General features: G+C 50.4%; 1 protein-coding gene across 15 annotated transcripts in view; it reads left to right on the plus strand.

Moving 5' to 3' along the window:
- The window catches only part of ZMYM4 (zinc finger MYM-type containing 4), a 1,943,772-nt gene that overhangs the window by 1,797,962 nt on the left and 120,604 nt on the right, over nt 1–25,206 (plus strand). For all 15 annotated transcript variants that reach the window (XM_069622579.1, XM_069622582.1, XM_069622583.1 and 12 more), the window contains one exon: nt 12,776–12,887. In XM_069622579.1, coding sequence (XP_069478680.1) covers nt 12,776–12,887 — 112 coding nt within the window. The remainder of the gene's footprint in view (nt 1–12,775; nt 12,888–25,206) is intronic.

The following is a 25,206-nucleotide window of genomic DNA, read 5'->3' on the forward strand; positions in this document are numbered from 1 at the left end:
CACTTCAATCTGGTTTCGGAACCTCTGCACTCTTGAGTCTGCTCTCCTCAATGTCAGTAACTACATCCCTTCTGCTAGTCATGCTAACTGTTCAGCTATTCGTATTCTTCTCGGCCTCTCTGCTGCCTTCGATACCATCAGCTTTCTGACCTTGACTCAACACCATCTCTCCTAGGCCTCAGGGACAAAGCCATTTCTTGGTTTGCTTCATATCTCGCACCCGGACACTTCCAACTATCGTGGAACAGCCGTACCTACCCACTTATCCCTCTTACATTTTGGGTCTGCTTCTCTAAGCTCTCTATACCTTTTGCTCTTGGCACCTTGATCTCTCCTATGGCTTCTCCTATACACGCTTTGCTGTTGACACTCTGATCTTCTAATCCTTTTCCTCCTTATATGACAAGTTTAGGTCAAATATTTCTGTCTCTCCACCATCAAATACTGGTTGGCATCTCACTCGCTCATGCACAACTCCACTAAGACTACTGCTCCTTTTGTATTCTTCTCTCCTGACTATCTTCCCCACTTTGCTTCTACTCGCAATCTTGATGTCTTCAACATTTCTTACTCTTCATCTCCAAATCTGACACTGCGGCCAGACTTAATCTCCTTATCATAATAAAAATAAGACCTCCTTTCCTTCAGCACTGCTAAGCACAACCTTCCCCCTTCACCTCTCCCTCCCCAGCCCGTCGCCAGTTTGGCTGTTTATGAGGCACAGGGCAATAAACCCATTCTCATCATATTCAAAACTATACACAGACTTGCCCAACCATACCTATCGGCCCATCTCACTCCGTACGTTTCCCCCTCGGCTCACCTCTTTGCCACCTCTTGTGCCCTGTGCACTCCCTCTCGTTTCCGCCCTCTTCCCCCTCCCTCACTGCACTGCTCCAAATTTTTCTCTGAATCCAATTTCCTAGCTCTTTTCATTTCTGTGCTAATTCCTTTAAACCTTAGAGACTCCCAGCTCTTTTGCTGGACTTACGACTTTTTAGTCTTAACCCTGGAGTGAGACCTTTTTCTCACTCTCTCATGTGTTTTTACCTGATTTGGATTTTGTGTGTTCACTGTTTTTGGCGTCTGACAAACTCCATAGGCATCTGCTGTTTGTACGGTGACGCACAGCACCTTCAGTGCAGCGTCACAGAGAAATCCTTTAGATTTCTCTTAAGGTTTAAATACCTTTTCTTGTAAGAACTACAGTTCCCAAGAAGAGTAAAGTAAATTTGACTTTACTTACCTTTTCTCTTTGTAGGTCCTGCACACACCATTGTATGTGCAGTGCTTGGGGTGAGGGGTGTTACTTAGTAGCCCCTTATCCTACATTCTAATGTAACTTTTTTATGATACCCTCACTACTTTAAATGGTTGGTGGCAGTGGTTTACTTTTTCCTTCCATTGTGCTTTTCTACCGCAGGCAGAACCTCAGCTGTAGTACAGCACCCATGGGTGACCATTTTGTCAAAATGGCCTCGGTCTTCTTTTTTCACCATTTTCTGTTTGTGAGGTATTTCTTGCATTGTACTCTGTGTGTTGACAGGTTTAAGCCCTTCTGTTTGGCTTGCCTTTGGCGGGCGTCGGCCCTGAAGCCCTCCCCTGGCTCCAGCGTGTCTGGAAGGACAGTGTCCTGAAACTCCCCTGTCTTTTGTCTCTAGGAATGCCTGAATGCAACTAGTCCTGATTGGCTGGCTGTCCGGCTGGCTGTCCTTTAAGGACAGCCAACCTGCTGTGTGATTGACTGCCTAGGCTGTGCATCAATGGCAGAAACCTGCTTAAAAAGCGAGGGTTTTAGGACTACAGGCAGAGTCGGCAACTGGGAGAAACACCCGATGAAGAAACCGCGAACAAAGCTTGCTGAAACCTCCTGGACCCTTGAATTGCCCGGTGAAGCCCTGCTGCTGTGCTGACATCCTTTTTCACCTCGACAGAGGTTCCTGATGGAACTACTTCTCTCCTTGGGTTAGTGGGACCAACTAACCCCGAGACGAACTCCACTGGACCACCATCTCCGACTTGCAGTACCTCTGTGTTGCTGCGGGAGCCCAATGCCAGGGGTCGAGTGTCTGCAGTCGAGTGCAACGTCTGCCGCGGACAAAATCCAGCTAGAAGCTCCATGAGACTCCTAAGGACCCTCCAGAAGCAGGACATCCAAATCCAGAGTCCCTTCACCAGAGTGCAGGACCGAGGGAGCGAAGAGTCCAACCGGTGTCCGAGATCCGCATATGTGCTGTTTGCTAAGCGCCGAAACTGCGAAGTGCTGCTGAACTGAAAAGAGCCTGTAGCTACCGGCGCCCTCCCAAGTACCGTCGCAGGAGCCCTCCAGATGTTCTCCCTTTTGTCCCCATGACTGAGGCTCAGGGACCAGGGAGGCTCTAGCAAGACGGAATCCAGCTGGACCACTCGTCTCCTAACCAGAGGTACTGTTTAAGCTTGGGTTACTTACCTTATTGCCTTTAGCCACGCTCTGCTCACTTGGAAATTGCATTGGCTACCTTTTTCGAGTTGACTTCAACTCCCTTCACAAAGCTTGTGGCCCTACAAGTGATTTTACTGAACTCTCACTGTGTGCAAGAGTTTGATCCAAGAAGTGCATCAGATCCATAGACTGTGTTCCAAATGACTTTGACTGTCCTGGCTTTCTAAAGGCATTTTTCTTAATTCATTGACTTTGATACTGTTTGTCCCTCATAGGTAGTAGCTTGTGTAAACTGATACTGCTGGGAAAGGCTTATCTAGACTTCATTGGAGGATTTAGTTGTCCTCACATTTTCTAAGAAAACTGTTCTAACCTTTTTACTTCCCTAACCCTTTCCTTTCTGCAACTCAGATACTATACTTGTGATTGAAGTCTCCTCAGGGTGTATGAGTAGTGTATGAAACATATCCAAAGATTATCCAGTGGCTTTCTTTGACTCTGAAAAGTAATTTTAAATTGTATTTGAATTGTTACAACAAATTGCCTTTTTAAAGAAGGCTCATTTAAAACTAACGTTAAATAACTATTTATAACTGAAACCTTGAGTGTAAGTCTGTTACTTGTATTTACGAACTTCAATTGTACCGCTCACATTTACCCCTCTTGAGATAGGCCTAGCTGATCAGTCACACTATCAACTTGTGTAGTACAAACCTATACCAAAAGTGGGTTACCTAATACCACGTAGAAGAGTGTTGTGTAGTCTCACACAGTGTGACTGCACCAATTATTACCTAACACTTTCTGAAAAACCACTTGCATAGCATTCTATGCCACACTTTTCTCCTCTCTCCCTACCTCTCTACGACAACCCCACAGCACTTCTCCCTCGCGCCTTGATCCTAAAACTTGGCACTTCCTTCTCTATCCCAATCATATGTCATGCTCTACTGTCCTTCTCCCTGGTTCATGTTTCTACTTACACTGCATCGTCTGGTCTTATATCCACATCCAATCACCCATTGTTAAGGACACGGGTCCTCCGCTCTGTCACTCAGACTTAGTTTTGTATGCATTTTTGTTCCAAAAATGCATTGTTTTCCCTGTAACTTTAACTAAATACATTTTTTAACTGCTTCCCTTTGAATGTTATAGCAATGTACTAATGGCTCTTTGTATATAGACGCAGGGTGAAAAATTAATTACCCAGATCTAACGCAGTTTTATACTTGCATCAGTGTATGTTACTCAAAAGGCCTGAGCTGTGCATGTTCCAAAGCCTCAGTGCCTGTGTTAGCATTGAGTATTCTGAAATCAATCACCAGGCGATATGAACCATCTGGCTTGGACACTTGAAGTGTTGTGCAGGCTCGATTGTGGTACTAGATCCCCCGGGTCTAATAACTGACCCACTATTATCCTTTAAATTTTTTACATTTTTTATTCTTTTATAGTTTTAAAAACATTAAACATTTGCAAATAAAATCTCAATAACATCATTAAGATTAACAAAAGTGATTATCCTTAAATCTGAAATCGCTTGTGCTTTGATTGGATACTGTGAGGCTTTGGTGTTGCAAATACTGTTGTTCTTTGTGGGGTGCCACAGCCATGTCACACATGATTTTTTTAATAACAGTTCTGTACTTACAACAGCCCATGACTCTGCATAGGGGTTCACTGACCATACCTCAACCTCTTTTGAAAAGGCTGGCTTAATTACCTCTTCTTCCCCCTCCTTCCCTAGGGCTTTCGCTTACATAAAGCTTGAGCAAGTCTTTTTCTGCTAGGTACAACTTAGACCAAAACAGTGCCCCAATTTCATGTTGGTGCTCCTCTTAAAGCTGTATCATAACCAAGTACACCTTATGGTCTTCAACCACTTCCCCAATGGGAGTAGGTAATTCTACTTGCTGATCCGTAGGGATATGAGACTCAAATGCTTTGTTTGTCTTTCTCTGAATATGGAGACTTTGTGCAGGAGTCTGAAAGTACTAAGGCTTTTTTGTCACTGTTATTATCCTAGTAGTCTGATTTAGTGTCTCTGCTATTGTCAGAGTTGAGTTTGCACCCAGTATACTTTTCAATTATGTTCACCCATTATCCAGTCTAAAACTGGCAGGTGTATTGCTAAATCGGTTGTTAAGCCTTATGCTTGTTGTGTGAAAATAGACTTTCAAATCACTAGTTAAGCCAATATGTGTTTCACCCTGCTAGGCTTTTTCAAGGCTGTGGCAGTCCTAAATTCCCTTTTATCTCCAGCTTTGCAATTTCATACGGCATGGTTTTTGATTAGTGTATTGCAAAACATACTATGTAATACATTTAGTAAGTCTCAATCTTGTTAGTTTCCTTCACATATGCTGCATTATCTTATTCTTATATTGTATGGGTTGATAACCTCAAAACTATTCCGAAAGTTATGTAATCTGATATTTGTACTCTGTAAAAACATTAAGATGGAAGTGTTCCTCATTGCACACATTGGTGGTAGACAATTATCAGGGTTCTTTGATGCTCATTGTACCAGTGAAACCCTTTTGCGGCGGTGCGTGCAATTATCTACTAATTGGATTGAAAATTAGCATTGTGTTTATGTCTACATGTATTTAAGTATGTTAAAAAGATGTGGTTACCCAATGAGTAATTGAAACAGATCTTGAGTATTATAATTTGGCAAACTGGAACACAGATTAATGCTACTGTTGCACAAATATCTTATGCCAATTGTTTTGATTGTATCAGTGCTTAGACCATGGAGAGAGCAGATACAAGATTTTACATAAGTATGCAACACAATCATTAAATTGGTGTGCAAATAGTTATAGTAATCTAGTAAAAATATAAAATGATGTCGTCCAGCAGAGGAAGACCGATCACAAATGCCAATGCGTTTCTCATGGGAAATCCTTCATTAGGATGCTTCTCCAGCATGGGGTTAGCATGGATTCACATGCTCATGAATATTCCCCATCATCTGGCTGGGAATCCTTGGTAAAGAAAAAATCAGTTTCACTTAACTGTCTTTCTCCTAACAAACAATCACTGGTCTCTGGGTCATACTGCCCCCAGCCAATTACTGCCCTCTACCTAAGCCCCACTTGTGGCAGCCATCTTCAGATTTTTACCGCACGTTCAAGTGTTGGGTGTCCTCGTGCTTTTGCTCTCAAGCTTTTACTGTGTTTTGTGAGTTTTGGTCTATTTTTTCGTGGCTTGTCGGGAGATGGTGCCGTGCACGTGGGCCTACCAACGCTAGTGCCTCAACGAGTGGATGCAGGCCAAGGCCCCTGCTCTGGGTGAGTCCAGGCAGCATGCCTCCCCTGCCCAGAAGAAGAAAGCTGAGCTGTCTTCTAAGACCTTTGAGGGCAACCCCCCCGCGGGGGCCCAATATAAGGCTGGGCACCGCAAGTCCACTGCCTCCGGGAGCGCTGTTGGGGCGGGCTCCTTGGCGGCCAGGGCGAGTTCTGCATCTCCAGCACCTTCGACCATGAGCCAACGCTCGGGTTCTTCAAAGTGGAGGAAGTCGGACCATCTGGGCAAGCTTTTGGAGAAGTCCCAGGCCGGACCGACGGAGAAGGCCAAGGGGGAGCAGGGTCACGACCCTCCCGCTAAGGTGAAGGCCGCGGACACGGTCAAAAACACAAAGGCCCAGGTGCATCAGGCGAAGACCCACACTTCCATCGAAGTAGTAGCGGCATCCCTTGCGAAGGCCGCCGGGGCAGATTCGCAGGGCACGGGCCCCTAAGGCGATGGTATCCCTGCCTGTCAGGAAGGAATCCTCATTCCAGCCCATCGAGAAGACTCTGGAGAAGGTGATGCCCATCATTTCACTGAAACCGTCTCCCCCGGTCGCAGAGAGGTGGGGGGCACGGTGGTCCTCCAGGGCACAGACATTTTCTCAGAGGAAGAGCTCACTAGCCTCCTGGTCCTCCAGGAGGGGAGATGCGTCGAGAGCAGGCCCTACGGGGGGGACCCCGACGAGGGCGACAATGAAGGTTGACAACCAGACCAAGGAGCAACAGGGCAGAGACGACAGAATGGATCAGCCCAAGCCACAAACACCCTGGTCCCGTAGCCTCCACCCCAGCAACCACCTGGGGATATCTCAGTGGGCATCCTTACGGCTCTGCATACCCTATGCTCGGAAAGCCAGACAAGGTTGCCTCTTGCGCCCGTGCCACCGAGGCCATCGCAGGAACCACCACCCAAGAGGAGGAGAGTTCACCCCCCTCTGCCATGTCACCCCTTGCCGAGGGATGCCACGGACCCGGACACAGCGACGATGGGCACGGACGACGACGGCGGCCTTGAGGAATCTCCCGTCTCCGCTGGCCAGATCTTCACCGCCCGACGAGATTGGTTCGTTCCACGCCTTGATCTCCAGCGCCTCAGAGCTGGTCCACCTCGCCCCGGAGAAGAAGAAAGAGGGTTTCCTTTACCAGCGCAGGGAGGCGAAGAGGAAAACCTTACTTTTGATCCTGTTATTGGATGACATTTGGGACGGGGGTTTGTCCCTCATGAAGAACCCTTCATCGGTTCTGGCGAAGAGGGATCGCTATGAGAAGTACAGAGTGCCAGACTCTGCGCCCAAGTGTTTACAATCCCAGCCGTCTCCAGACTCTGTGGTTTCGGCGGCGGCCAAGAAGTTCTCTTCGGGCTCATCCTAGTCGGCGGCCCCACCCCCGCGCCCCCCCCCCCCCCGGACAGTGAGGGGAAGAAGTTGGATGCCATGGGGCGAGTGATCTCGTCGGCAGCAACGACCATCAAGGCCGCTAACGCCCTCGCCATCGTGGTGCGTTACGACAGGGAACTTTGGTTCAAGATGGCCCCCCTCCTGGACTTCCTTCCTGATGACAAGCGGGCTGAGGCGTTGGAGATTCTTCAGGAAGGCGAGGTGGCCTCTGACCATGACATTAGTGACCACGGACATTGCCAAGGTACGGGCCATGTTAAGAAAGGGGGCGATGGAGCTCGTCCCAGAGAGTCTACGGGGCTCCGGAGTGTACTCTCGTTACTTCCTCGAAAGAAAGAAGACCGGCGGTTGGAGGCTCATTCTGGACCTCCACCGTCTGAACAAGTACATCAAGTCCCAAAAGTTTCTGATGGTGACCCTTCAGCACGTGCTAGGATAGCTGGAAGAGGAGGATTTTCTGTCGTTGCTGAACCTGGAAGATGCCTATTTTCACATCCCCATACACTAGGGACAACACAAGTACCTACGCTTCGTGGTTCAAGGACAACATTACCAGTTCAAGGCCCTTCCCTTTGCGTTAAAGTTGGTGCCACAAGTGTTCACCTAGTGTCTGGCAGTGTTTTGGGCCCTCTAGTCTTTCCTTCCGTCCCTCAAGGGCAAAATGGTACAGGTCTTCACAGACAAAGCCACCACGATGTTCTACATCCGGAAGCAGGGGGAACCAGATCCCCGGCGCTCTCCAAAGAGGCGCAGGACCTTTGACACTGGGCTGTAGTCCAGGAGATTTTCCTCGTCCCGTTTCATCTAGCAGAAGTGAAGAACACCATTGCCGACTCTCTAAGCAGGGGGCTGCGCTCTTGCCACGAGTGGGAACTTCGGCAGGACCAAGTGGATCACTTGTTCCGCAGATGGAGCAATCCTCAGATCGATCTGTTTGCAACGTCGACTAACACCAAGTGCCGGAGGTTTGCCAGCAGGTTTCCCCAGCCTGGGACGACCTGTTTCTGTATGCGTTCCCTCCGTTGCTTCTTCGAATAGTCGATCCTCGATGGCACCGGCGTGGCCGAGACAGAGATGGTACCTGGACCTTCTGGACATGTCAACATCCTCTCCAGTCAAGCTGCCGGTGGACGCCTGTCTTCTCACCAGGGAAGGAGGTGCAATTCTGCACCACGACCCAGGATCGCTGAACCTGAAGGCCTGGCTCCTGCAGGACCAGAGTTTGGGGGCTAAGATCTCCCAGCGGATAGTAAGGAGGTGCTCGCCAAAGCCAGAGCTTCATCTACTCTCAAATGCTATGGGCACAAGTGGAAGAGCTTCCGTATTTGTTGTTGTTGGCTAAGGCAGGACTGACCCATGCTTCCATCAAGGTTCATCTGGCAGCTATCTCCCGCTACACCAGATATCCTGGACGATCATCCTTCTGGTCGCATCGTTTGGTCAAGGAGTTCGTCAAAGGACTATTTTGCTCGTTCCCGCCAGTGAAGGCTCCGGCCCTGGCGTGGGAGCTCAATGTGATGCTTACTAGGCTCATGGGTCCACTGATCGAGCTTATGCATTCGGCGCCACTGAAATTTTTGTCATGGAAAACAGCGTTCCTTGTGGCCATCACCTCCGCACAACGATTGGGAGAGATCCAGGCCCTCTCTTGTAAACCACCTCACTTGACATTTCACAAGACGAGGGTGGTACTACAGACGCACCCCTCCTTCATGCCCAAGGTGCCGTCGGACTTTCATCTAAACGAGCCCTTGGTGTTACCTGTATTCTTCCCGACGCCTTCATAGCCAGCTGAGAGGACTTTGCACGCGCTGGATGTGGCTAGAGCGCTGAAGTTCTATGTGGACCACTAGAAGAGTTTTCGGAAGACATTGCAACTTTTTGTGAACTTTGGCCCTGTGAACCATGGGAAGGCCCTCTCCAAGACTTCCATTTCCAGGTGGCTCTCCGGCTGCATCACCCATTGTCACCTGTTGGCAAACCGATAGTTGCCTGGCCGTCCGAGAGCACATTCGACCAGAGCGATCGCTGCAACTACGGTCTTCCTGTCTGGTGTGCCCCTGCTGGACATCTGCAGGCCTGCTACGTGGAGGTCGACGCACACCTTCACGAAATTCTACTGCGTCGACAGGAATTCCAGGGAGGAGTCCAGAGTCGGGCAAGCAATGCTGCGCAATCTGTTCGCTTGAAGATGAGCCTGGTGAGGACGTAAGAGATGCTTAATGTTGAGATGCTTAATGTTGAGCCTTAGGGTTATATATAGATTGCAACAAATGAATTTTATTTGTATGGTAAATGTTGTTTTTTTAGTTAATGTGGTATGGTTGTTTTTTTTATTTTTACATTGATGTTGTGTATGTAATCGTCCTGTTTTTTGATAACCTGGTTTTAGGGTTGTTCCTTAATCTGTGTATTATTTAACACAGTTTTAATGAGAATTGTCTTTTTTTCTATAATAAAATATTTTTCTTAATGATATAGCTTTTGTGTGTTACACCTTTCCTTCCCATTAAAATGTGAATTTGAACTGTTTTCTTCTATACTATAAAATATTGTCTTGGGGTCCCCAGACAGTGAAAACAGTAGTACTGTTGTACTGCTAATGTTGAGCCTTGCCACCTCCCGTGGTTGTGCATGTGTGTACGACTATGTATTCTTTATTCACAAGCATGTAACTGTTGTTCTCCAGCATGGGTCTGTCATGGATTCACATACAAACCCTCCCGCCTACCCCTCTGCTGCTCTTCTCTTGGTCCTACTGCCACTTTACGTGCTACCACATCTGAAAATGGTTGCCAGAGGAGGGGTTTAGGTAGAGGGCAGTCATTGTCTGGGGGCAGTATGACACAGAGACCAATGATTGGTTGTTAGGAGAAAGACAGTTCAGAAGTGAAACTGATTTTCTCTTCACCGAGGATTCCCAGCCTGACGGGGGGGAATATTCATGAGCCTGTTAGGCAGAAACCTGTGCAGTTCCCTTTGGGAACACTGCAAAAGATTTAAGACTACAGGTATAGCAGTAAACCCCTTTGGTAGCAGTCTGTACCACCCAGATTTACCTGGTAGCTGTGGCTGAGCAGTCAGACTTCTCTCAAGAAGAGTTAGGCAGTATGCAAAGTATACACAATAGGTACCAAAAACACAATAGCACAAGCAAACACTGACCAGAGCTTGGTTTCAAAAGTATATAGTTATTTATTTAAAATACACATAAATTAAAAACACTCTAGCAAAGAATATGGTGAAACACTTAAAACACAGTTATAATGAAAGTAGATTCAATCCTTTCTCCTATCTAGACAACTCTAGGTTAACACCACTTAATTAAAACAGAGGTGAGTGCTTAACGTTAGATGACACTCTAGTAGTTTCCAAGAAAGGGATAGAAAAAGCAGAAGTAGGTTAAACACACCACTCTAAGGTCCAGAACACTTGCAATAGGCTTAAAGAAGAACAAAGTCACAGGTGAGCAAAAGTCACTAGGCAGGGCCCACTCTTAGAGTAGCCGGAGCGAAAATGTGCCCAAGATCACACTGTTTTTAGAGATTCAAAGTCTTGCAAAGAGTCAAAGAGTTTAGAGTGGCTCAGAAAGTTTAGCCAAAGTGTCCCAGGCACTCCCAGGTTCGAAAGCCGGGGACTAAATCTACCCCGTACAGTCGGTGGCAAGGGAAGCCAGGCGGAACACGGTACCTTAAGCGGAAAGGATCCTCCAGTGGTGGCAGTTGTTCCAGGCAGTGACAGCAAGGCTCGACGTCGGTCAGGGGAGAAGAATATCTCGCTGAAGAGCAGAAGAGAAAGGTCGTAGCACTGCCCGGGAAGAAACCAGCCGTGGAGTCCTCCGGTTAAAGGGTTGTACCGACTTTCGCGGTTTGGGGGTAAAGTGTGGTATTCCGGTTGCCGGGGTGCTTGGCACAGGCAAGGCGGCCACGAGATACCTCGAAGAACGGAAAGAAGGCGAAAAACTGGTTGTCCCCACCAGTCAAGGGAAGGAGCCACTCCGTTAAGAGTTCTCCTCGGTCGTCGGGAAAAGTGGTGAGACGGTTCAGCAGGGCTCCACCGGTTGGTGTCGTCGAAGCAGGTCGGCTCAGCTCTTCCCTCGTCGGATTCTTGGTCCTGTGGCGACTTCTGAAGTTCCAGTCCCCAAAGCCCTGCTTTTATGCAGCAAACCCCCATTCACCCAGCCTAGCTGTCACTGAAACATGCTAAGTGGTGAGCCGGGCGGCTCACCACTTGGGCCAATCAGGACGGAGTGCGACTTGAGTTACCAAGGTAACTCAGTCCAGGGTGCCTAAATTCCCCTCCACCCCTCCTAAGTACCCCAGACAGAGTGGCACCACTTTGGAGGGCTTCTGTGGAGAAGCCCGCCAAAAGTGGGACAAAGGGCTCCACTTTGGGTCAGAATTACAGAGGTGAACACCAACGCCATTTTAGGATCAAGTTTTGGCAAAATAACCCGACCGGAGTTATAATAATAAATATATAAACCGGCGGTATGTTTAAGGCTACCGTAAATAAATAATTAAATGTGTTAGCCTAAAACAATGGGAAATCCCATAGGGAAATATTCGCGGTCGAATATAAAAAGTAGTTTCCACTGCCACCAGCCAAAACTCGATCAGGGGGGACGGAGACGTGCCCCCTCGACTAACAGACCCTGGGGCAATCGAATTGCCCCAGCCAGTACGTCCACAATATGATGGTTTGTACTGGTTCTGTTCAGGATTCAAGACTAATAAAGTCTTTGGTGACTTTACATGCCCTGGGAGACAGTAGTCAGTCCCAGGGTATGGAGTCTATGTTGGGGAGTCCCTAGGACACCCCTGGGTTACTGCACAGAGGGTGCTGTGTAACCCACATCACAAAAATACATGAGGCCCTATGGAGTAAAAGACCCCATAGCCCATTCAACACAAGGTTTGTCCAAGATAACACAGTTCAACATGTCCAAGAGTGAGGGTAAAAGAGTCTCACTCTTGGCAGGAGAAAAAAATAAACCCCAGAAATCCAGCAAAGCTGCTGGGGGACTCACTAGGTAGGGAAATTCAGCCTAAACAGAGAATTCTCCCTAACACCTGTGAATCCATGCCAGACCATGCTGGACAACAACAGTTACAGGTAAGTAACTTGTTCCATCTGTCTCAGCTCGCATTATGAAAAATGTGAATCTTAGTCTTATGTGGTACCATGCAACAGTGTTTCTTGTTCAAACGGGTACCAGCAGGGGCAAAGATAGCTATGTATTGACCGTTGTGGCAAACATGGACCATGTTTACCATTAACCATGGGAATTCGGCTGTAAATCAAGGAGCAGATAGAGCCCCAGACTCTGTACCTTATTCAGACAGCTGAAGAACATATTTCAAAAGGTTAATTGTGTACTTGAGCACTGAAAAGGTGCAGTGTGTTCACACCTGTGATTGGTTTTCATTTTGTTGTTAATTGGTGTCACACCATACCGGGGGCGAAATAAACGTTAAGAATATGTTTTTGCATAGTTTTTAAAGACAAGGATCCAATAGTCTTTGTGATTGGTTTTCATTTTGTTGTTAATTGGTGTCACACCATACCGGGGGCGAAATAAACGTTAAGAATATGTTTTTGCATAGTTTTTAAAGACAAGGATCCAATAGTCTTTGTGCTTGTGATTTTTCCCATCATAGTACCTATTTGAAAATGGCCGACTGGATAACATCTTCACAGAACCCTACTCGAGGTTTATGATGGAACTCACAAAGCTTTTAAAGAATTGGCAACCCACAGTTCTCCCAAACGGTAAGGTGCTTCTCGAGTTATTGACAGTCTTACATTGTGCATGCTTGTATGAATCAAAGAGGTGATTTTAACTAGCCTGATTTGGTCAACTGTTGCTTAAAATGTCTTGGAAACAGTGTTCTTGTTTGCATTCCTTTATCCAGAAAGGAATTGTTCTCTAGGCCCCTTCTTCTAAAGTAATTACTGTAGACATTCCTTCTCAGAACGCTTTTCTAATGGAAAAAATCAACCTAATAACGCAGAGCCCTCAGAAGGCAACTGGTTTTTGCCTCTATATGTCCAGCTCTTGGAAAACAATCCCACAATGTGCAATGTATCACTTCACTGGAGCTGCATCTCTTTCTGTAGTTTTTCCTGCTTTTTGGTCTTGTTTCATGCTGAGAGATTGAATATTTCGTGTTCAATTTTGTGGGTGTGGGGAAAACTGCCTGGTTAGAATCCTGATGTACTTTTTCAAAGAGGGTTCAGATTTGAATGGACTGTTTTCTACTTTTGTTAATATTTAGTTCATACTCTAATTATCACATGCATTTGCTGTTCACTTGCTGTCTGTGTGGGAGGGGGTAGGAGCTTAACACTGGCTCTGACGACTTATTGGGCAAGGGAGTGCCGCATCCCAGCCAAATGCACCATTGATGTCTATCATCATGTCACTATCATAGCCCAGGGCTCCCAGCCCAACCTCCTCCTCCTTCTTGGCAGGCGTCTCTTTATCTCCCCTGGCCCTCCTCCCTCCACCCCTCATCCCTGCTGTCCCCTCCCCCCCCCCCAGTGTTGACCCCTGTGCCCCCCCTCGCAAATCTTTTAAAGGGGCAGCCAGCTTCACTTGGCTACCCTTAATTCTCACTCTGCCCTCAAACACACCTTTGGCATCTGGCACTTCCTTGAAGACCTTGAAATCCTTGCTCTCACTGAGACGTGGTTCAAGGCCAGCTTCGTCACAGCTTTTGACACTCTTCTCCCCTGGGGGCTACCAAGATTCTGTCCAATCCCAGGTCCTCCCGGCCTGGTGGTGGTGTAGCTCTAATCTTCCCAGAGTCGGTTCCTCACTCAAACCTACTCATCCTTAAAAAGCCTGGTCTGCAGGCTGTCTGTCTCGCCTACTTTCTCTCCTACGATCTACAGACCCCCAGGACTGACCTTCCTCTCAGAATGGGCCGACCTGTCCTCTATTCTTGCCTCCTCCCCCAAACTTATTTTCCTTGGACTTCAATATCCATCTCGACCTGACTCTCCTGATGTGGCCACTGCTCTCTTCCGTGACCTCTGCAACACTCTTTCCCCCACTATTCTTCCCTCTGGCCCAACTCACTCTGCCGGACACACCTTGGATGCTCTCACCTCAACAGACATCCCTCTCACTACCTCTTTCTCCTGGTCAGCCCACTCTCTCCTCTCTTCCCACCTTGACCTGCCCCATCCCTTCATGCCTCTGCCCACACTGCCAGTCTCCTCCATCATTCGACGGATGAAGCGGGTCAGTCACTGGATTTGCCTCCCCTTCATCCCTCCTCGGCCCCCTTAATCAGACTCACCTTCTGACTCTGTTCTGTTCTAGCTAATCTCCATCTCCAACACACTGGACATCCTTGCCCCCGTCCTGAGGATCCGCATGCAGCCTGCCTCCAAATGCAATTCTTGATATGACTCCGACTGGGCTGCTTTGAAGCGCAAGTGCAAAGCTACAGAGCAGAAGTGACAGGCATCAAACTCACCTGATAAACTGGCCTGCCGCATGCTTCAAAGGCAATACCGTCTCTCCATCAACTCCAAGAAGAGGGCTAATGTACAAGCCCACATCTCGGGGGCCACCAATAACACGGCTGAACTCTTTAAAATCTGCAAGGAAATTGCCAATCCTACTGCACTCCCCTCCTCCCTCCCAGGCCCTCTGCTCTTCCCGCCCACTATTCATCCAACACTCTGGGCATCCTGTACTCATCTTCTCCCTCTCCCCCCATACTCTCCTCTTTCGGAGGGATTGTGTCCTCCGACGTATTCCTTATCTTTGAGAAGTCCACTTCCAGCTTGCTGGCCTCAGAAAAATGTTTTCACAGTAGAGGGCGCTGCACGTCGACGTCCCTCGAGTCAGTGTCCATCGAAGGCCCCTGTATCGGCGCCGACGTCACTATGAGTACGAATAGTCTTGCGCAGCGTCCGTTGATCAATTCCATTTTTTCACGCTTCGTTAGCCTCGAGGACGTAACGCTCGGTTCCATTCTTAGAAAAAATCTTCATAAATCTGCGAAAATCTAAGTTTCTAATGATGGCATCTTCATCCGAACCATCGACTCCACGATCCAGTTTTAAAAAATGTCTACACTGTGAAAAGAAGAGGTCTCTAATGGATCCTCACAGGATCTGTTTGTGGTGCCTGGGATCAGAGCATCAGTGTTCAGAGTGTGAGGACTGCATGTCCATGACGGCGAAAGCCTTGAAGGAGCATAAGGGGAAGTTAGAAAGAGGTAAGGCTTTTAAAACTTCTACCCCTTCAAAAGTTTCCTCGGCTGAGTCGAGACATTCCTGATCGAGATCTCGAAGCGGTTCCCATCACTCTTCGTGACACTCTAAGAGGCGCCATAGATCTCCCTCTTCTTCTTCCTCAAGTTCCCCGGAAAGGGTCACCTACCTACCCCACAAAACACAGCTCTCTGGATAGGTGGGAAGTATTTCATAAGAAAATGCTTAGGGTCTTCAAGAAAGCGGCCTTGACCCCCTCGAGATGCCTACAGTTGATGTGAAAGACCCGAAAACAAAAACCCTGCGAGTTGTTGAACCCGGCGAGCAAAAATACTCTAGCGTCATGAACCCTTGAGTAAAGGCAAAACATCATCAGATAAAACTGCATAATCGACGCCATTGTCAAAGGGACATTCGACGCACAAATCTGTATCATCGACACCGTCTTAGACGCCGTCATCGACTCTGATGAAAGATAAACCTAAAACCTCTACTACGCCACGGGCACCAGAGGTGTCGAAAACCCCGACCATGATGTCGATAGTGGCGTGGACAATCTCGACAATGCCGAGTAGGATTCCGATCCTCTAGAGTTCGAGGCCTATTCGGACGTTTTCGATGCCTTTTACAGGTTTGTCGAAGCCTACAACGTCCACGTCGACAACCTATGACGTTTTCACATGCAGCAACCACAAGTTTGGCTCCTTCCTCTTTAGAAATGGGTTTTACTCCCTGTCCAAGATCTGATTACTTCAGAGCTTTATCCTCTGTATATGAGGAAGGGGAGGACTCTGACAATGAGACCTTTCGGACTACAAAGAAAAACAGTACCCAATCCAGAGGAATTCATTTCTGAAGAAAACAGATTGAAAGATCTATAGGAGTCTCTACAGGAGGCCAGTGGTATAGATACCTCTCCAGAGGCAGAATTTGCTAGACCAGAACCTGGAGAACATGCAGAGATACCTTACAGGTCCTTTATGGCTAGAATAATGCAATTTATGGGGTGAATTACATCTGCACACTCTTTTCAGCAAGATGACCTTACTGATATATTAGATAAAGGACCACAAGAGGATCCCATCGTCCCTTTTCATGCTGCACTGCAAAGGAAAATATCTGCAAATTGGGAGACTCCTGAAGTTCTCCCTGCAGTAAGTAAAAAACTCTCTGCTAAATACAGAGTGTCAGCTTCAGATCCTGAATATCTAAGCAAGCATCCAACTCCAGAGAGTCTAGTTGTGCAGGCAGCGACTTCATCTAGCTGTAAATTGGCATACCCCACTATTCCACAAGACAGAGATGACAAAAGATTTGACGTGTCAAAAAAAGATTTTTCGGCATGCAGTATAGCGCTTAAATCTATCAACGCCACTTGCACGCTAGCAAGATTCAGCCACACCCTTTGGGAGTGTGCTTCATCTGCGGCTAACTGTCTTCCAGAAGGGGAAGAACTGGAAGCATTCTTGAACATCAAGGATGGGAAGGATGCAATGTGAGATTCCCTTCAAACAGGCATTGACTCTGCTGACAGCGTCAGCAGGGCCATGGCGACGAGTACCACAATCCGCAGATTTGCGTGGTTTCAGAAGTCTGGTTTTGCTCCTGATGTACAAGCCAGACTTCTAAATATGCCCTTTGACGGCACTTCTCTATTTGGAAAAAAGGCTGACAGCCTGGAGAAATTGCAGACATCCAAAGCGGCAGCAAAACCTCTTGGGGCTGCAATCCGGCAAACTCCAAATCGCCCCACAGGTACACCCTGAAGGGGTAAGTCCTTTCGCTTTTACTCCACATTTGGAAAAGGCAGAGGACAGCCAGCTCAAAGGGGCCAGAGATGAATTACCCGTGGTGGACGGGTCAAAGGTACCAAATCCGCACCAGCAGATGCTACTTTACCCTCAGCATCTGCGTCAGCCGCTTCTAAACCCCTCTGAGGTCTCCCCTCACAAGACACCAGTAGGAGGCAGGTTAACTCAACATCTGGCAGAATGGCAGGCTATTACGTCAGAAGCTTGGGCATTGGAGACAGTTGCCCAAGTTTACTGCCTGCCTTTCCTACAAACTCTTCAGAGCCATCCACCAGGGAACAACTCTTTGAAGTTTCCAGACCCGCTCCTTATGCAGAAGATTTTAGACCTGCTAAAGAAAGGTGCCATAGAACTGGTACCTGTAGCAGAGCGGAACAAGGGTTGGTATTCCTCCTACATTCTAGTACCAAAGGACGACGGAGGATTGAGACCCATCTTGGACTTGCAAGAATTTAACAAATTCCTCAGGAAAGACCACTTCAAGATGGTAACCCTTTCTCAGATCCTTCAGGCCCTCCAGCTTCAGGACTGGTTGGTATCTCTAGACCTTCAGGATGCTTATTTCCATGTGCCAATCCATGCCAAACACAGGAAATACCTGAGGTTCGCAATTGGCAACTCTCATTATCAATTTCTGCCATTTGGGCTGACCTCCCCCCCCCCCCCCCAAGGGTCTTTACCAAGCTTATGGCAGTTGTGGCTGCAAGTCTAAGGAGGGAAGGGATTCACGTCTAGCCTTACCTGGACGACTGGTTGATCAGAGCAGTATCCCCAGAACAAGCTCAGATCCATCTAGATTGTTTGCCACTTCCTCCACAAGCTGGGCTTATCCCTCAACTTAAAGAAGTCACAGATGATACCATCACAGAGACTCCAGTTAATTGGAGCAGTCCTGGACACATCCCTGGGAAAAGCCTCGCCACCAGAGGAGAGGGCTCAAGATATTCTACAGATGGTCACCAGGTTTCAAAATGCCCAACGTCTACCAGCCTTTGACTTTTTGGGGTTGCTTGCTCGGCCTAATGGCATCCTGCATCTTCCTTGTGCCAGAGGCTCGCCTGAGAATGAGATATCTCCACTGGGCACTAAGGACCCAGTGGTCCCAATTCTCAGGGAGAATGTCAGATCTCCTACTAATCCTGGACAGAGTGGCTCGAGACCTTCATTGGTGGGTCTGTTGGGAGAACATATTGAAAGGAGAACAGTTTTGGCAACCATGGCCGGAGATAACAGTAGGTACGGATGCCTCACTCACGGGGTGGGGATCCCATGCCAACGACTTGACCAACAGCGGTCGTTGGTCTCCATCAGAGTCCAGACAACACATCAACCTATTAGAGCTGATAGCGATCAGACTAGCGCTGAAAGTTTTCCTGCCATCAGTACAGGGATAAAAATGTCCTGATAATGATGGACAACACAGTGGCCATGCACTACCTCAACAAAGAGGAGGCGTAGGGTCACTGCCACTGTGCAGAGAGGCAATGCGGCTCTGGTTTTGGGCAATCCAAGAAGGAATCTCTCGGCAGTTCACCTAGCCGGAGAGAACAACTTGATGGCGGACGCTCTGAGCAGGCAGAACAGAGTCTCCCACGAGTGGGAACTAGCTCAGGAAGTCCTTCAACAGATCCTCGCCCCTTTGGGGAACCCCTCAAGTGGATCTGTTCGCCACCAGTATCACCCGGAAGTACGATCAGTATTGCTTAAGGGAATTTCCCCTGAGAGGAGCTCTAGGGGACGCGTTCGTAGTGGCCTTGGAATTTCCACTTCTGTACGCGTTTCCTCCAGTCCCTGTCATTCCTCTAATGAACAGGAGGTTGAGAAGATTCCGGAAACCCATGATCCTAATTGCCCCAAATTGGGGCAGGAGAACGTGGTAGACATGTCAATTTTTTCTCCGATTCGTCTTACACAAAGAAAGGATCTTCTCTCGCAGAAGGGAGAGCAGGTTCTCCATCTGGATATCGGGACCCTCAACCTTCATGCCTAGTTTCTGAAAAGCTGAGTTTAAAGGATTGGGATCTCCCGGATGACGTAATGGAGGTGTTGCTATCAGCCAGAAGGCCAGCAACAAAGTCTTTCTCCAGCATGGGGTCTGGCATGGATTCACATGCTCATGAATATTCCCCGTCGTCAGGCTGGGAATCCTCGATAAAGAAAAATCAGTATCAGTTTTGTTTCTGATCTGTCTTTCGTGGTAGTAACCAATCACTGATCTCTGCGTCATACTGACCACAGCCAATGACTGCCCTCTCCCTAAGCCCCGCCTCTGGCAGCCATCTTCAGATTTTTACCGCACGTTCAAGTGTTGGGATCCTCGTGCTATTGCTCTCAAGCTTTAGTGCTTTTTTCGCGCTTTTTCTTAGGAACATTTTCTCTTTTCCGGTCAAAAGAGCCTCAAGCTCCGCCGTTTCTTCATCTGATCAACGGGGACCCGTGTCGGATTCGTCTACGCCCCTCAAGGGTGAAGATTTCGTCGAGCCACGCTTTTGGTGGACGCCAGAAGTTTCTCAGGCCCATCTCGGACATGGCCCAGGAGAAGGGAAGCTCGACGCCCGGAAAGCTGTTCAGGGTCTGCCCTGGATGCGAGCTTCAGAATGTCTTTGAGGACGAACACTCCCTTTGTCTTTACTGCCTACATGAGGATAAGACGCACGTGGAGAAGGACTGTGCGTTTTGCGGCAATATGTCGGAGCGGACCATGAAGGACCGCCATCAACGTCTCACCAACTGGCTGGAAGGGAAGAGCCCGTCAGGCGAGAAGAAGAAGAAGAAGCCCGAGCGGTCTTCTAAGACCTTTGAGGACGCCCCGGCGACGGGGGTCCAACATAAGGCCAAGCACCGCGAGTCCGCTGGCACCGGGAGCGTCGAACGGTCGGGCTCTACGGGCGCCAGGCAGGGCGCACCCTCCCCGGCACCATCAACCACGAGCCAACGCTCTGGTTCGGGTAAGAGGAAGGCCGAGCACCCGGCGAAGCTCCTGGAGAGACCCCGGTCGAGCTCGAAGGCCCCATCGGAGGGGGAGCGAGGCAGTGACCCTCCCCCCAAGGAGAAGGCGGTGAACGCACCTAGGGTGGTGAAAGCCTTAATCCATCCGGCCAAGGCTTCTATCGAGACAGTCGCGGCGGCCCTGGCTCAGCCTGTGGAGGCTACACCAGTGGTGGCGACCTCGGGGCTCAGTCTCCCTGCCACCGCGGAGGGAGTCTTCTTTTATGCCCATCGACAGGACCCCCGTGAAACCTCCGACGGAGAAGAAAAAGGGTGGGCAGGAGGTCGTCGTGGATTCGGCCTCGACCTCTGAGGAAGAGCTGATCGAAGTCTTAAGCCACGGCGTTGGCGTGGAAGAAGACCAGCCCGTCGGGAGGGATCCCGACATAGAAGACGACGATAACGTCGAGGGTGCCGACGGGGCCCCTGACCGCCCGTCGGGCTACCCTCAACCCGTGCCGCAAGACAACTCGGCGGCCATTTTGTTGGCTATACAGTCCTTATGCTCGGAGATGAGGACGAGACTGCCGTTACCACCAGCGGAGGAACCGCTCCCGACGGGGGACCCGGAGCCAGGCCCTTCTGGGAGCCCTCCCCCTAAGAGAAGAAGGATTCATCCTCCACCTCCTTTTCAGTCATCGCGCCCTGTTCAGCCCTCCTCCCCGTCCACGACTCGTGGGGATGATACGGGGAATGACACGGCCGCGACGGGTACAGACGACGAGGTTTACGACGAGGATCTGCCGTCATCACCTCCCACCCGGGCTTCCCCGCCCGACGAGATTGGATCGTTTCACTCCATGATCGCCAGGGCATCCGAGCTTTTCCAGCTCTGCCCGGAAGAGAAGAAGGAAGGTTTCCTTTATCAACGGCGCGAGGCCAAGAGGAAGACAGTCCTCTCTGTACCTCTACTGGACGATATTTGGGATGAGGGCCTCGCCCTCCTCAAGAACCCATCCACGACACCGGCTAGAAGGGATCGGTACGAGAAGAAGTACCGGGTCCCGGGCGCGGCCCCCTTGTGCCTTCGGGCACAGCCGACCCCGGACTTGGTCGTCTCCGCGGTGGCCTGGAAGAAAGCGGGGGGGGGGGGCGGCCTCTACGTCGACCTCCCCGCCAGACGGCGAGGGAAAGAAGTTAGATACGATGGGACGCAGAGTCATCTCGTCTGCAGCGACGACGATTAAGGCGGCTAACGCCTTGGCTATCGTAGCCCGCTACGACAGGGAGCTGTGGTTCAAACTGGCCCCCCTGCTGGACTTCCTACCGGACGACAAGAGGGCTGAAGCCCTGGAGATCTTACAGGAAGGAGAGGTGGCGTCGGACCACGCCATCATGATTGCGACGGACATCGCTGACACTGGATTTCGCCAGTTGGGCAACGGCGTGTGCCTTAGGCGGCGTGGATGGCTCAAGGCTATGGACTTCCGTCAGGACGTGCAGACCAGAGTCTTGGACATGCCGTTCGACGGAAACAACCTGTTTGGGAAAACAGTGGATGATTCCCTTCAAGCCATCAAGGCAGACACGGAGACGGCCCGGGCTCTTGGGGTTCTCCAGCAACGGCGGCCGCCCTTTCGGAGCGGCGGAGGCAAACAGGGTGCCTCCAAAGGTTCCAGCGGCGGATTTTACACCTACCGTCAGGCGGCCCGTTCGTCGTCGCAGGAAGCTTACAGGGGACGAGGCAAGTCAGGCGGACCCCGCCGTCGTCGCCAAGGAGGACAAGGCGGCAAAGCCTCGTCGAAGCAGGACTGAACCGGCCGTGGGGTCAGGGCCCCCACCGAAGCACCCCGGTGGAAGGCCGGCTGGCGAGCTTCGTCGGCGTGTGGGAGTCCATCTCCACCGACCGTTGGGTGCTGGACGCCCTAGCTCAGGGTCACACGCTCGAGTTTCTAAAGAGGTGGCCGCGCGTCCCCCCTATGGCCAGGAAAGAACATCACGTCCCTCAACTTCTCTTGGAGGTAAAGGCGATGCTCAAGAAGGGCGCCATCGAGCTCGTCCCAAAGAGGCTTCGGGGCTCCGGAGTTTACTCAAGATACTTCCTTGTGAAGAAGAAGACGGGAGGATGGCGTCCCATCCTGGACCTACGACGACTGAACAAATTCATCAAGGCACAGAAGTTCCGGATGGTCACCCTCCAACACGTCCTGGGTCAGCTGGAGGAGGGCGATTTCCTGTCGTCGTTGGATTTGGAGGATGCCTACTTCCATATTCCCATCCTAAAGGGACACCGAAAGTTTCTCAGGTTCGTGGTCCAAGGGCGTCACTACCAGTTCAGAGCCCTTCCGCCGAGAGGGGATCCACGTCTACCCCTACCTGGACGACTGGCTCATCCGAGCGAAGACAAAGGAGCTCGCCGTGGAGCACACGGCAAGGACCGTCCAACTTCTCACGGACCTGGGATTCTCCATAAACTATGCCAAGTCCCACCTGGTGCCCGCACAAGACGCACTGTTTCTGGGAGCGAAGCTCGACACAGTGTCGCTTCTGGCCTCTCCGTTGGAGGAAAGGACGAGGGCCATCTTGGGCAAGGTGCAGCGGATGCTGGTTGCGGACGCGGCCAGAGTGAGGTCCATCAAGTCCCTCCTCGGAATGATGTCTTCTTGCGTTTACCTAATCCGCCTGTGCAGGCTCCGGATGCGCCCGTTGCTGGACGCGCGCTGGATCCAGACGATGGGCAGCTTCGAGGAGAGGATCACACTCGACGAGAGTTTCCGACTAGCGATCCGGTGGTGGGGCACCCGCGCGCATCTGGCGGCGGGCAAGGTCTTCCAGACCCCCGGCCACCAGGAGACAGTGACCACGGATGCCTCCCTGGAAGGGTGGGGAGCGCACACCGAAAATCTGCACGCTAGAGGCCTTTGGCTCCCGACGGAGAAGTCCCTCCATATCAACGTCCTGGAGCTCCGTGCAGTGTTTTGGGCCCTCAGGTCCTTTCTTCCGTCCCTCAAGGGCAAGGTGGTGAGGATCTTCACCGACAACACCACCACCATGTTCTACATCAGGAAACAGGGCGGAACCAGGTCCCCAGCCCTGTCCAGGGAGGCGCAGGATCTGTGGCATTGGGCCGTCGCCCAAGGGATGTTTCTGGTGCCGTTTCATCTGGCAGGGATAAAAAACACCATCGCCGACTCACTCAGCAGGGAGCTGCGCTGGGAACTACAACAGGATCTAGTTGACCGCCTCTTCCGACGGCGGGGCACACCCCAGATCGATCTGTTCGCGACGGCGACGAACTCCAAGTGCCGGAGGTTCGCCAGCAGGTTTCCCCAGCCCAGGAGCATGGGCGATGCTTTCTCGTTCCCCTGGGAGGGCTTGTTTCTATACGCGTTCCCTCCATTGCCATTGCTGATCCGGCTCATCAACCAGCTCAAGAGGTCACGGTGCAGGATGATACTCGTTGCACCTGCGTGGCCGAGGCAGATATGGTTCCCGGACCTTCTGGACTTGTCAGCGTCCCCGTCAATCAAGCTGCCAGTGGACGCGGATCTTCTCTCCAAGGAAGGAGGCGCCATCCTCCATCACGACCCGAAGTCGCTGAGCTTGCAGGCCTGGCTCCTGCAGTGTTAGACTTTGGAGGATACGACATACCGGCCGACTGCAGAGAGGTTCTTGCAAAGGCCAGGGCGTCCTCAACTCTTAAATGCTACAGACACAAATGGAAGAGGTTCTCGGTCTGTTGCCACGCACAGAAGATTAACCCTCTACGGATTACGGCTCCCCAAGTACTGCCGTACCTACTGACGCTGGCCAAAGCTGGCTTGGCGCACGCGTCCATCAAGATTCATCTTGCTGCGATCTCCCGATACACCAGAACCACGGGGCGGACGTCTTTGTGGTCTCATCGTCTGGTGAAAGAGTTCATGAAGGGACTGTTCAGATCGTTCCCGCTGGTGAAGGCTCCGGCCCCGGCGTGGGAGCTCAACGTGGTGCTGACCAAGCTCATGGGACCTCCGTTCGAGCCTCTGCACTCGGCTCCGTTGAAGTTCTTGCAGTGGAAAACAGCGTTTCTTGTGGCCATCACCTCCGCACGACGGGTGGGAGAGATCCAGGCCCTTTCCTGCAAGGCCCCGTACTTGACTTTTCACGACACGAGGGTAGTGCTCAGGACGCACCCCTCCTTCATGCCCAAGGTGCCGTCGGAATTCCACCTCATCGAACCCTTGGTGTTGCCTGTTTTCTTCCTGTCGCCGGCTGAAAGGACTTTGCACTCGCTGGATGTGGCTAGAGCGCTGAAGTTCTACGTGGACCGCACGAAGTGCTTTCGGAAGACGTCACAACTCTTTGTGAACTTTGGACCTGTCAATCAGGGGAAGGCTCTCTCGAAGACTTCCATTTCCAGGTGGCTCTCCGGCTGTATCATGTACTGTCATCGGTTGGCAAACCGACCGCTGCCTGGCCGTCCGAGAGCCCATTCCACCAGAGCGATCGCAGCTACCACGGCGTTCCTATCTGGTGTGCCCTTGCTGGACATCTGCAGGGCTGCTACGTGGAGGTCGACGCACACCTTCACGAAATTCTACTGCGTCGATCGGGATTCCAGGGAGGAGTCCAGGGTCGGACAAGCAGTGCTGCACAATCTGTTCGCCTAAGGTGAGCCTGGTGAGGAGGTAAGAATTTCTTAATGTTGAGTTTGATGTAATGCTTAATGTTGAGCCTTTGTCACCTCCCGTGGTTGTGCATGTGTGTACTGCTATGTATTCTTTATTCATGAGCATGTGAATCCATGCCAGACCCCATGCTGGAGAAGGAACAAGTTACTTACCTGTAACTGTTGTTCTCCAGCATGGGTCTGGCATGGATTCACATGCGAACCCTCCCGCCTACCCCTCTGCGGCTCTTCACTTGGTCATACTGCCACTTCACGTGCTACCAAATCTGAAGATGGCTGCCAGATGCGGGGCTTAGGTAGAGGGCAGTCATTGGCTGTGGTCAGTATGATGCAGAGATCAGTGATTGGTTACTACTACGAAAGACAGATCAGAAACGAAACTGATACTGATTTTTTCTTTACCGAGGATTCCCAGCCTGACGACGGGGAATATTCATGAGCATGTGAA

Source organism: Ambystoma mexicanum, chromosome 11 (genome assembly GCF_040938575.1).
Source record: "Ambystoma mexicanum isolate Mex_15411 chromosome 11, UKY_AmexF1_1, whole genome shotgun sequence".
NCBI lineage: Eukaryota > Metazoa > Chordata > Amphibia > Caudata > Ambystomatidae > Ambystoma > Ambystoma mexicanum.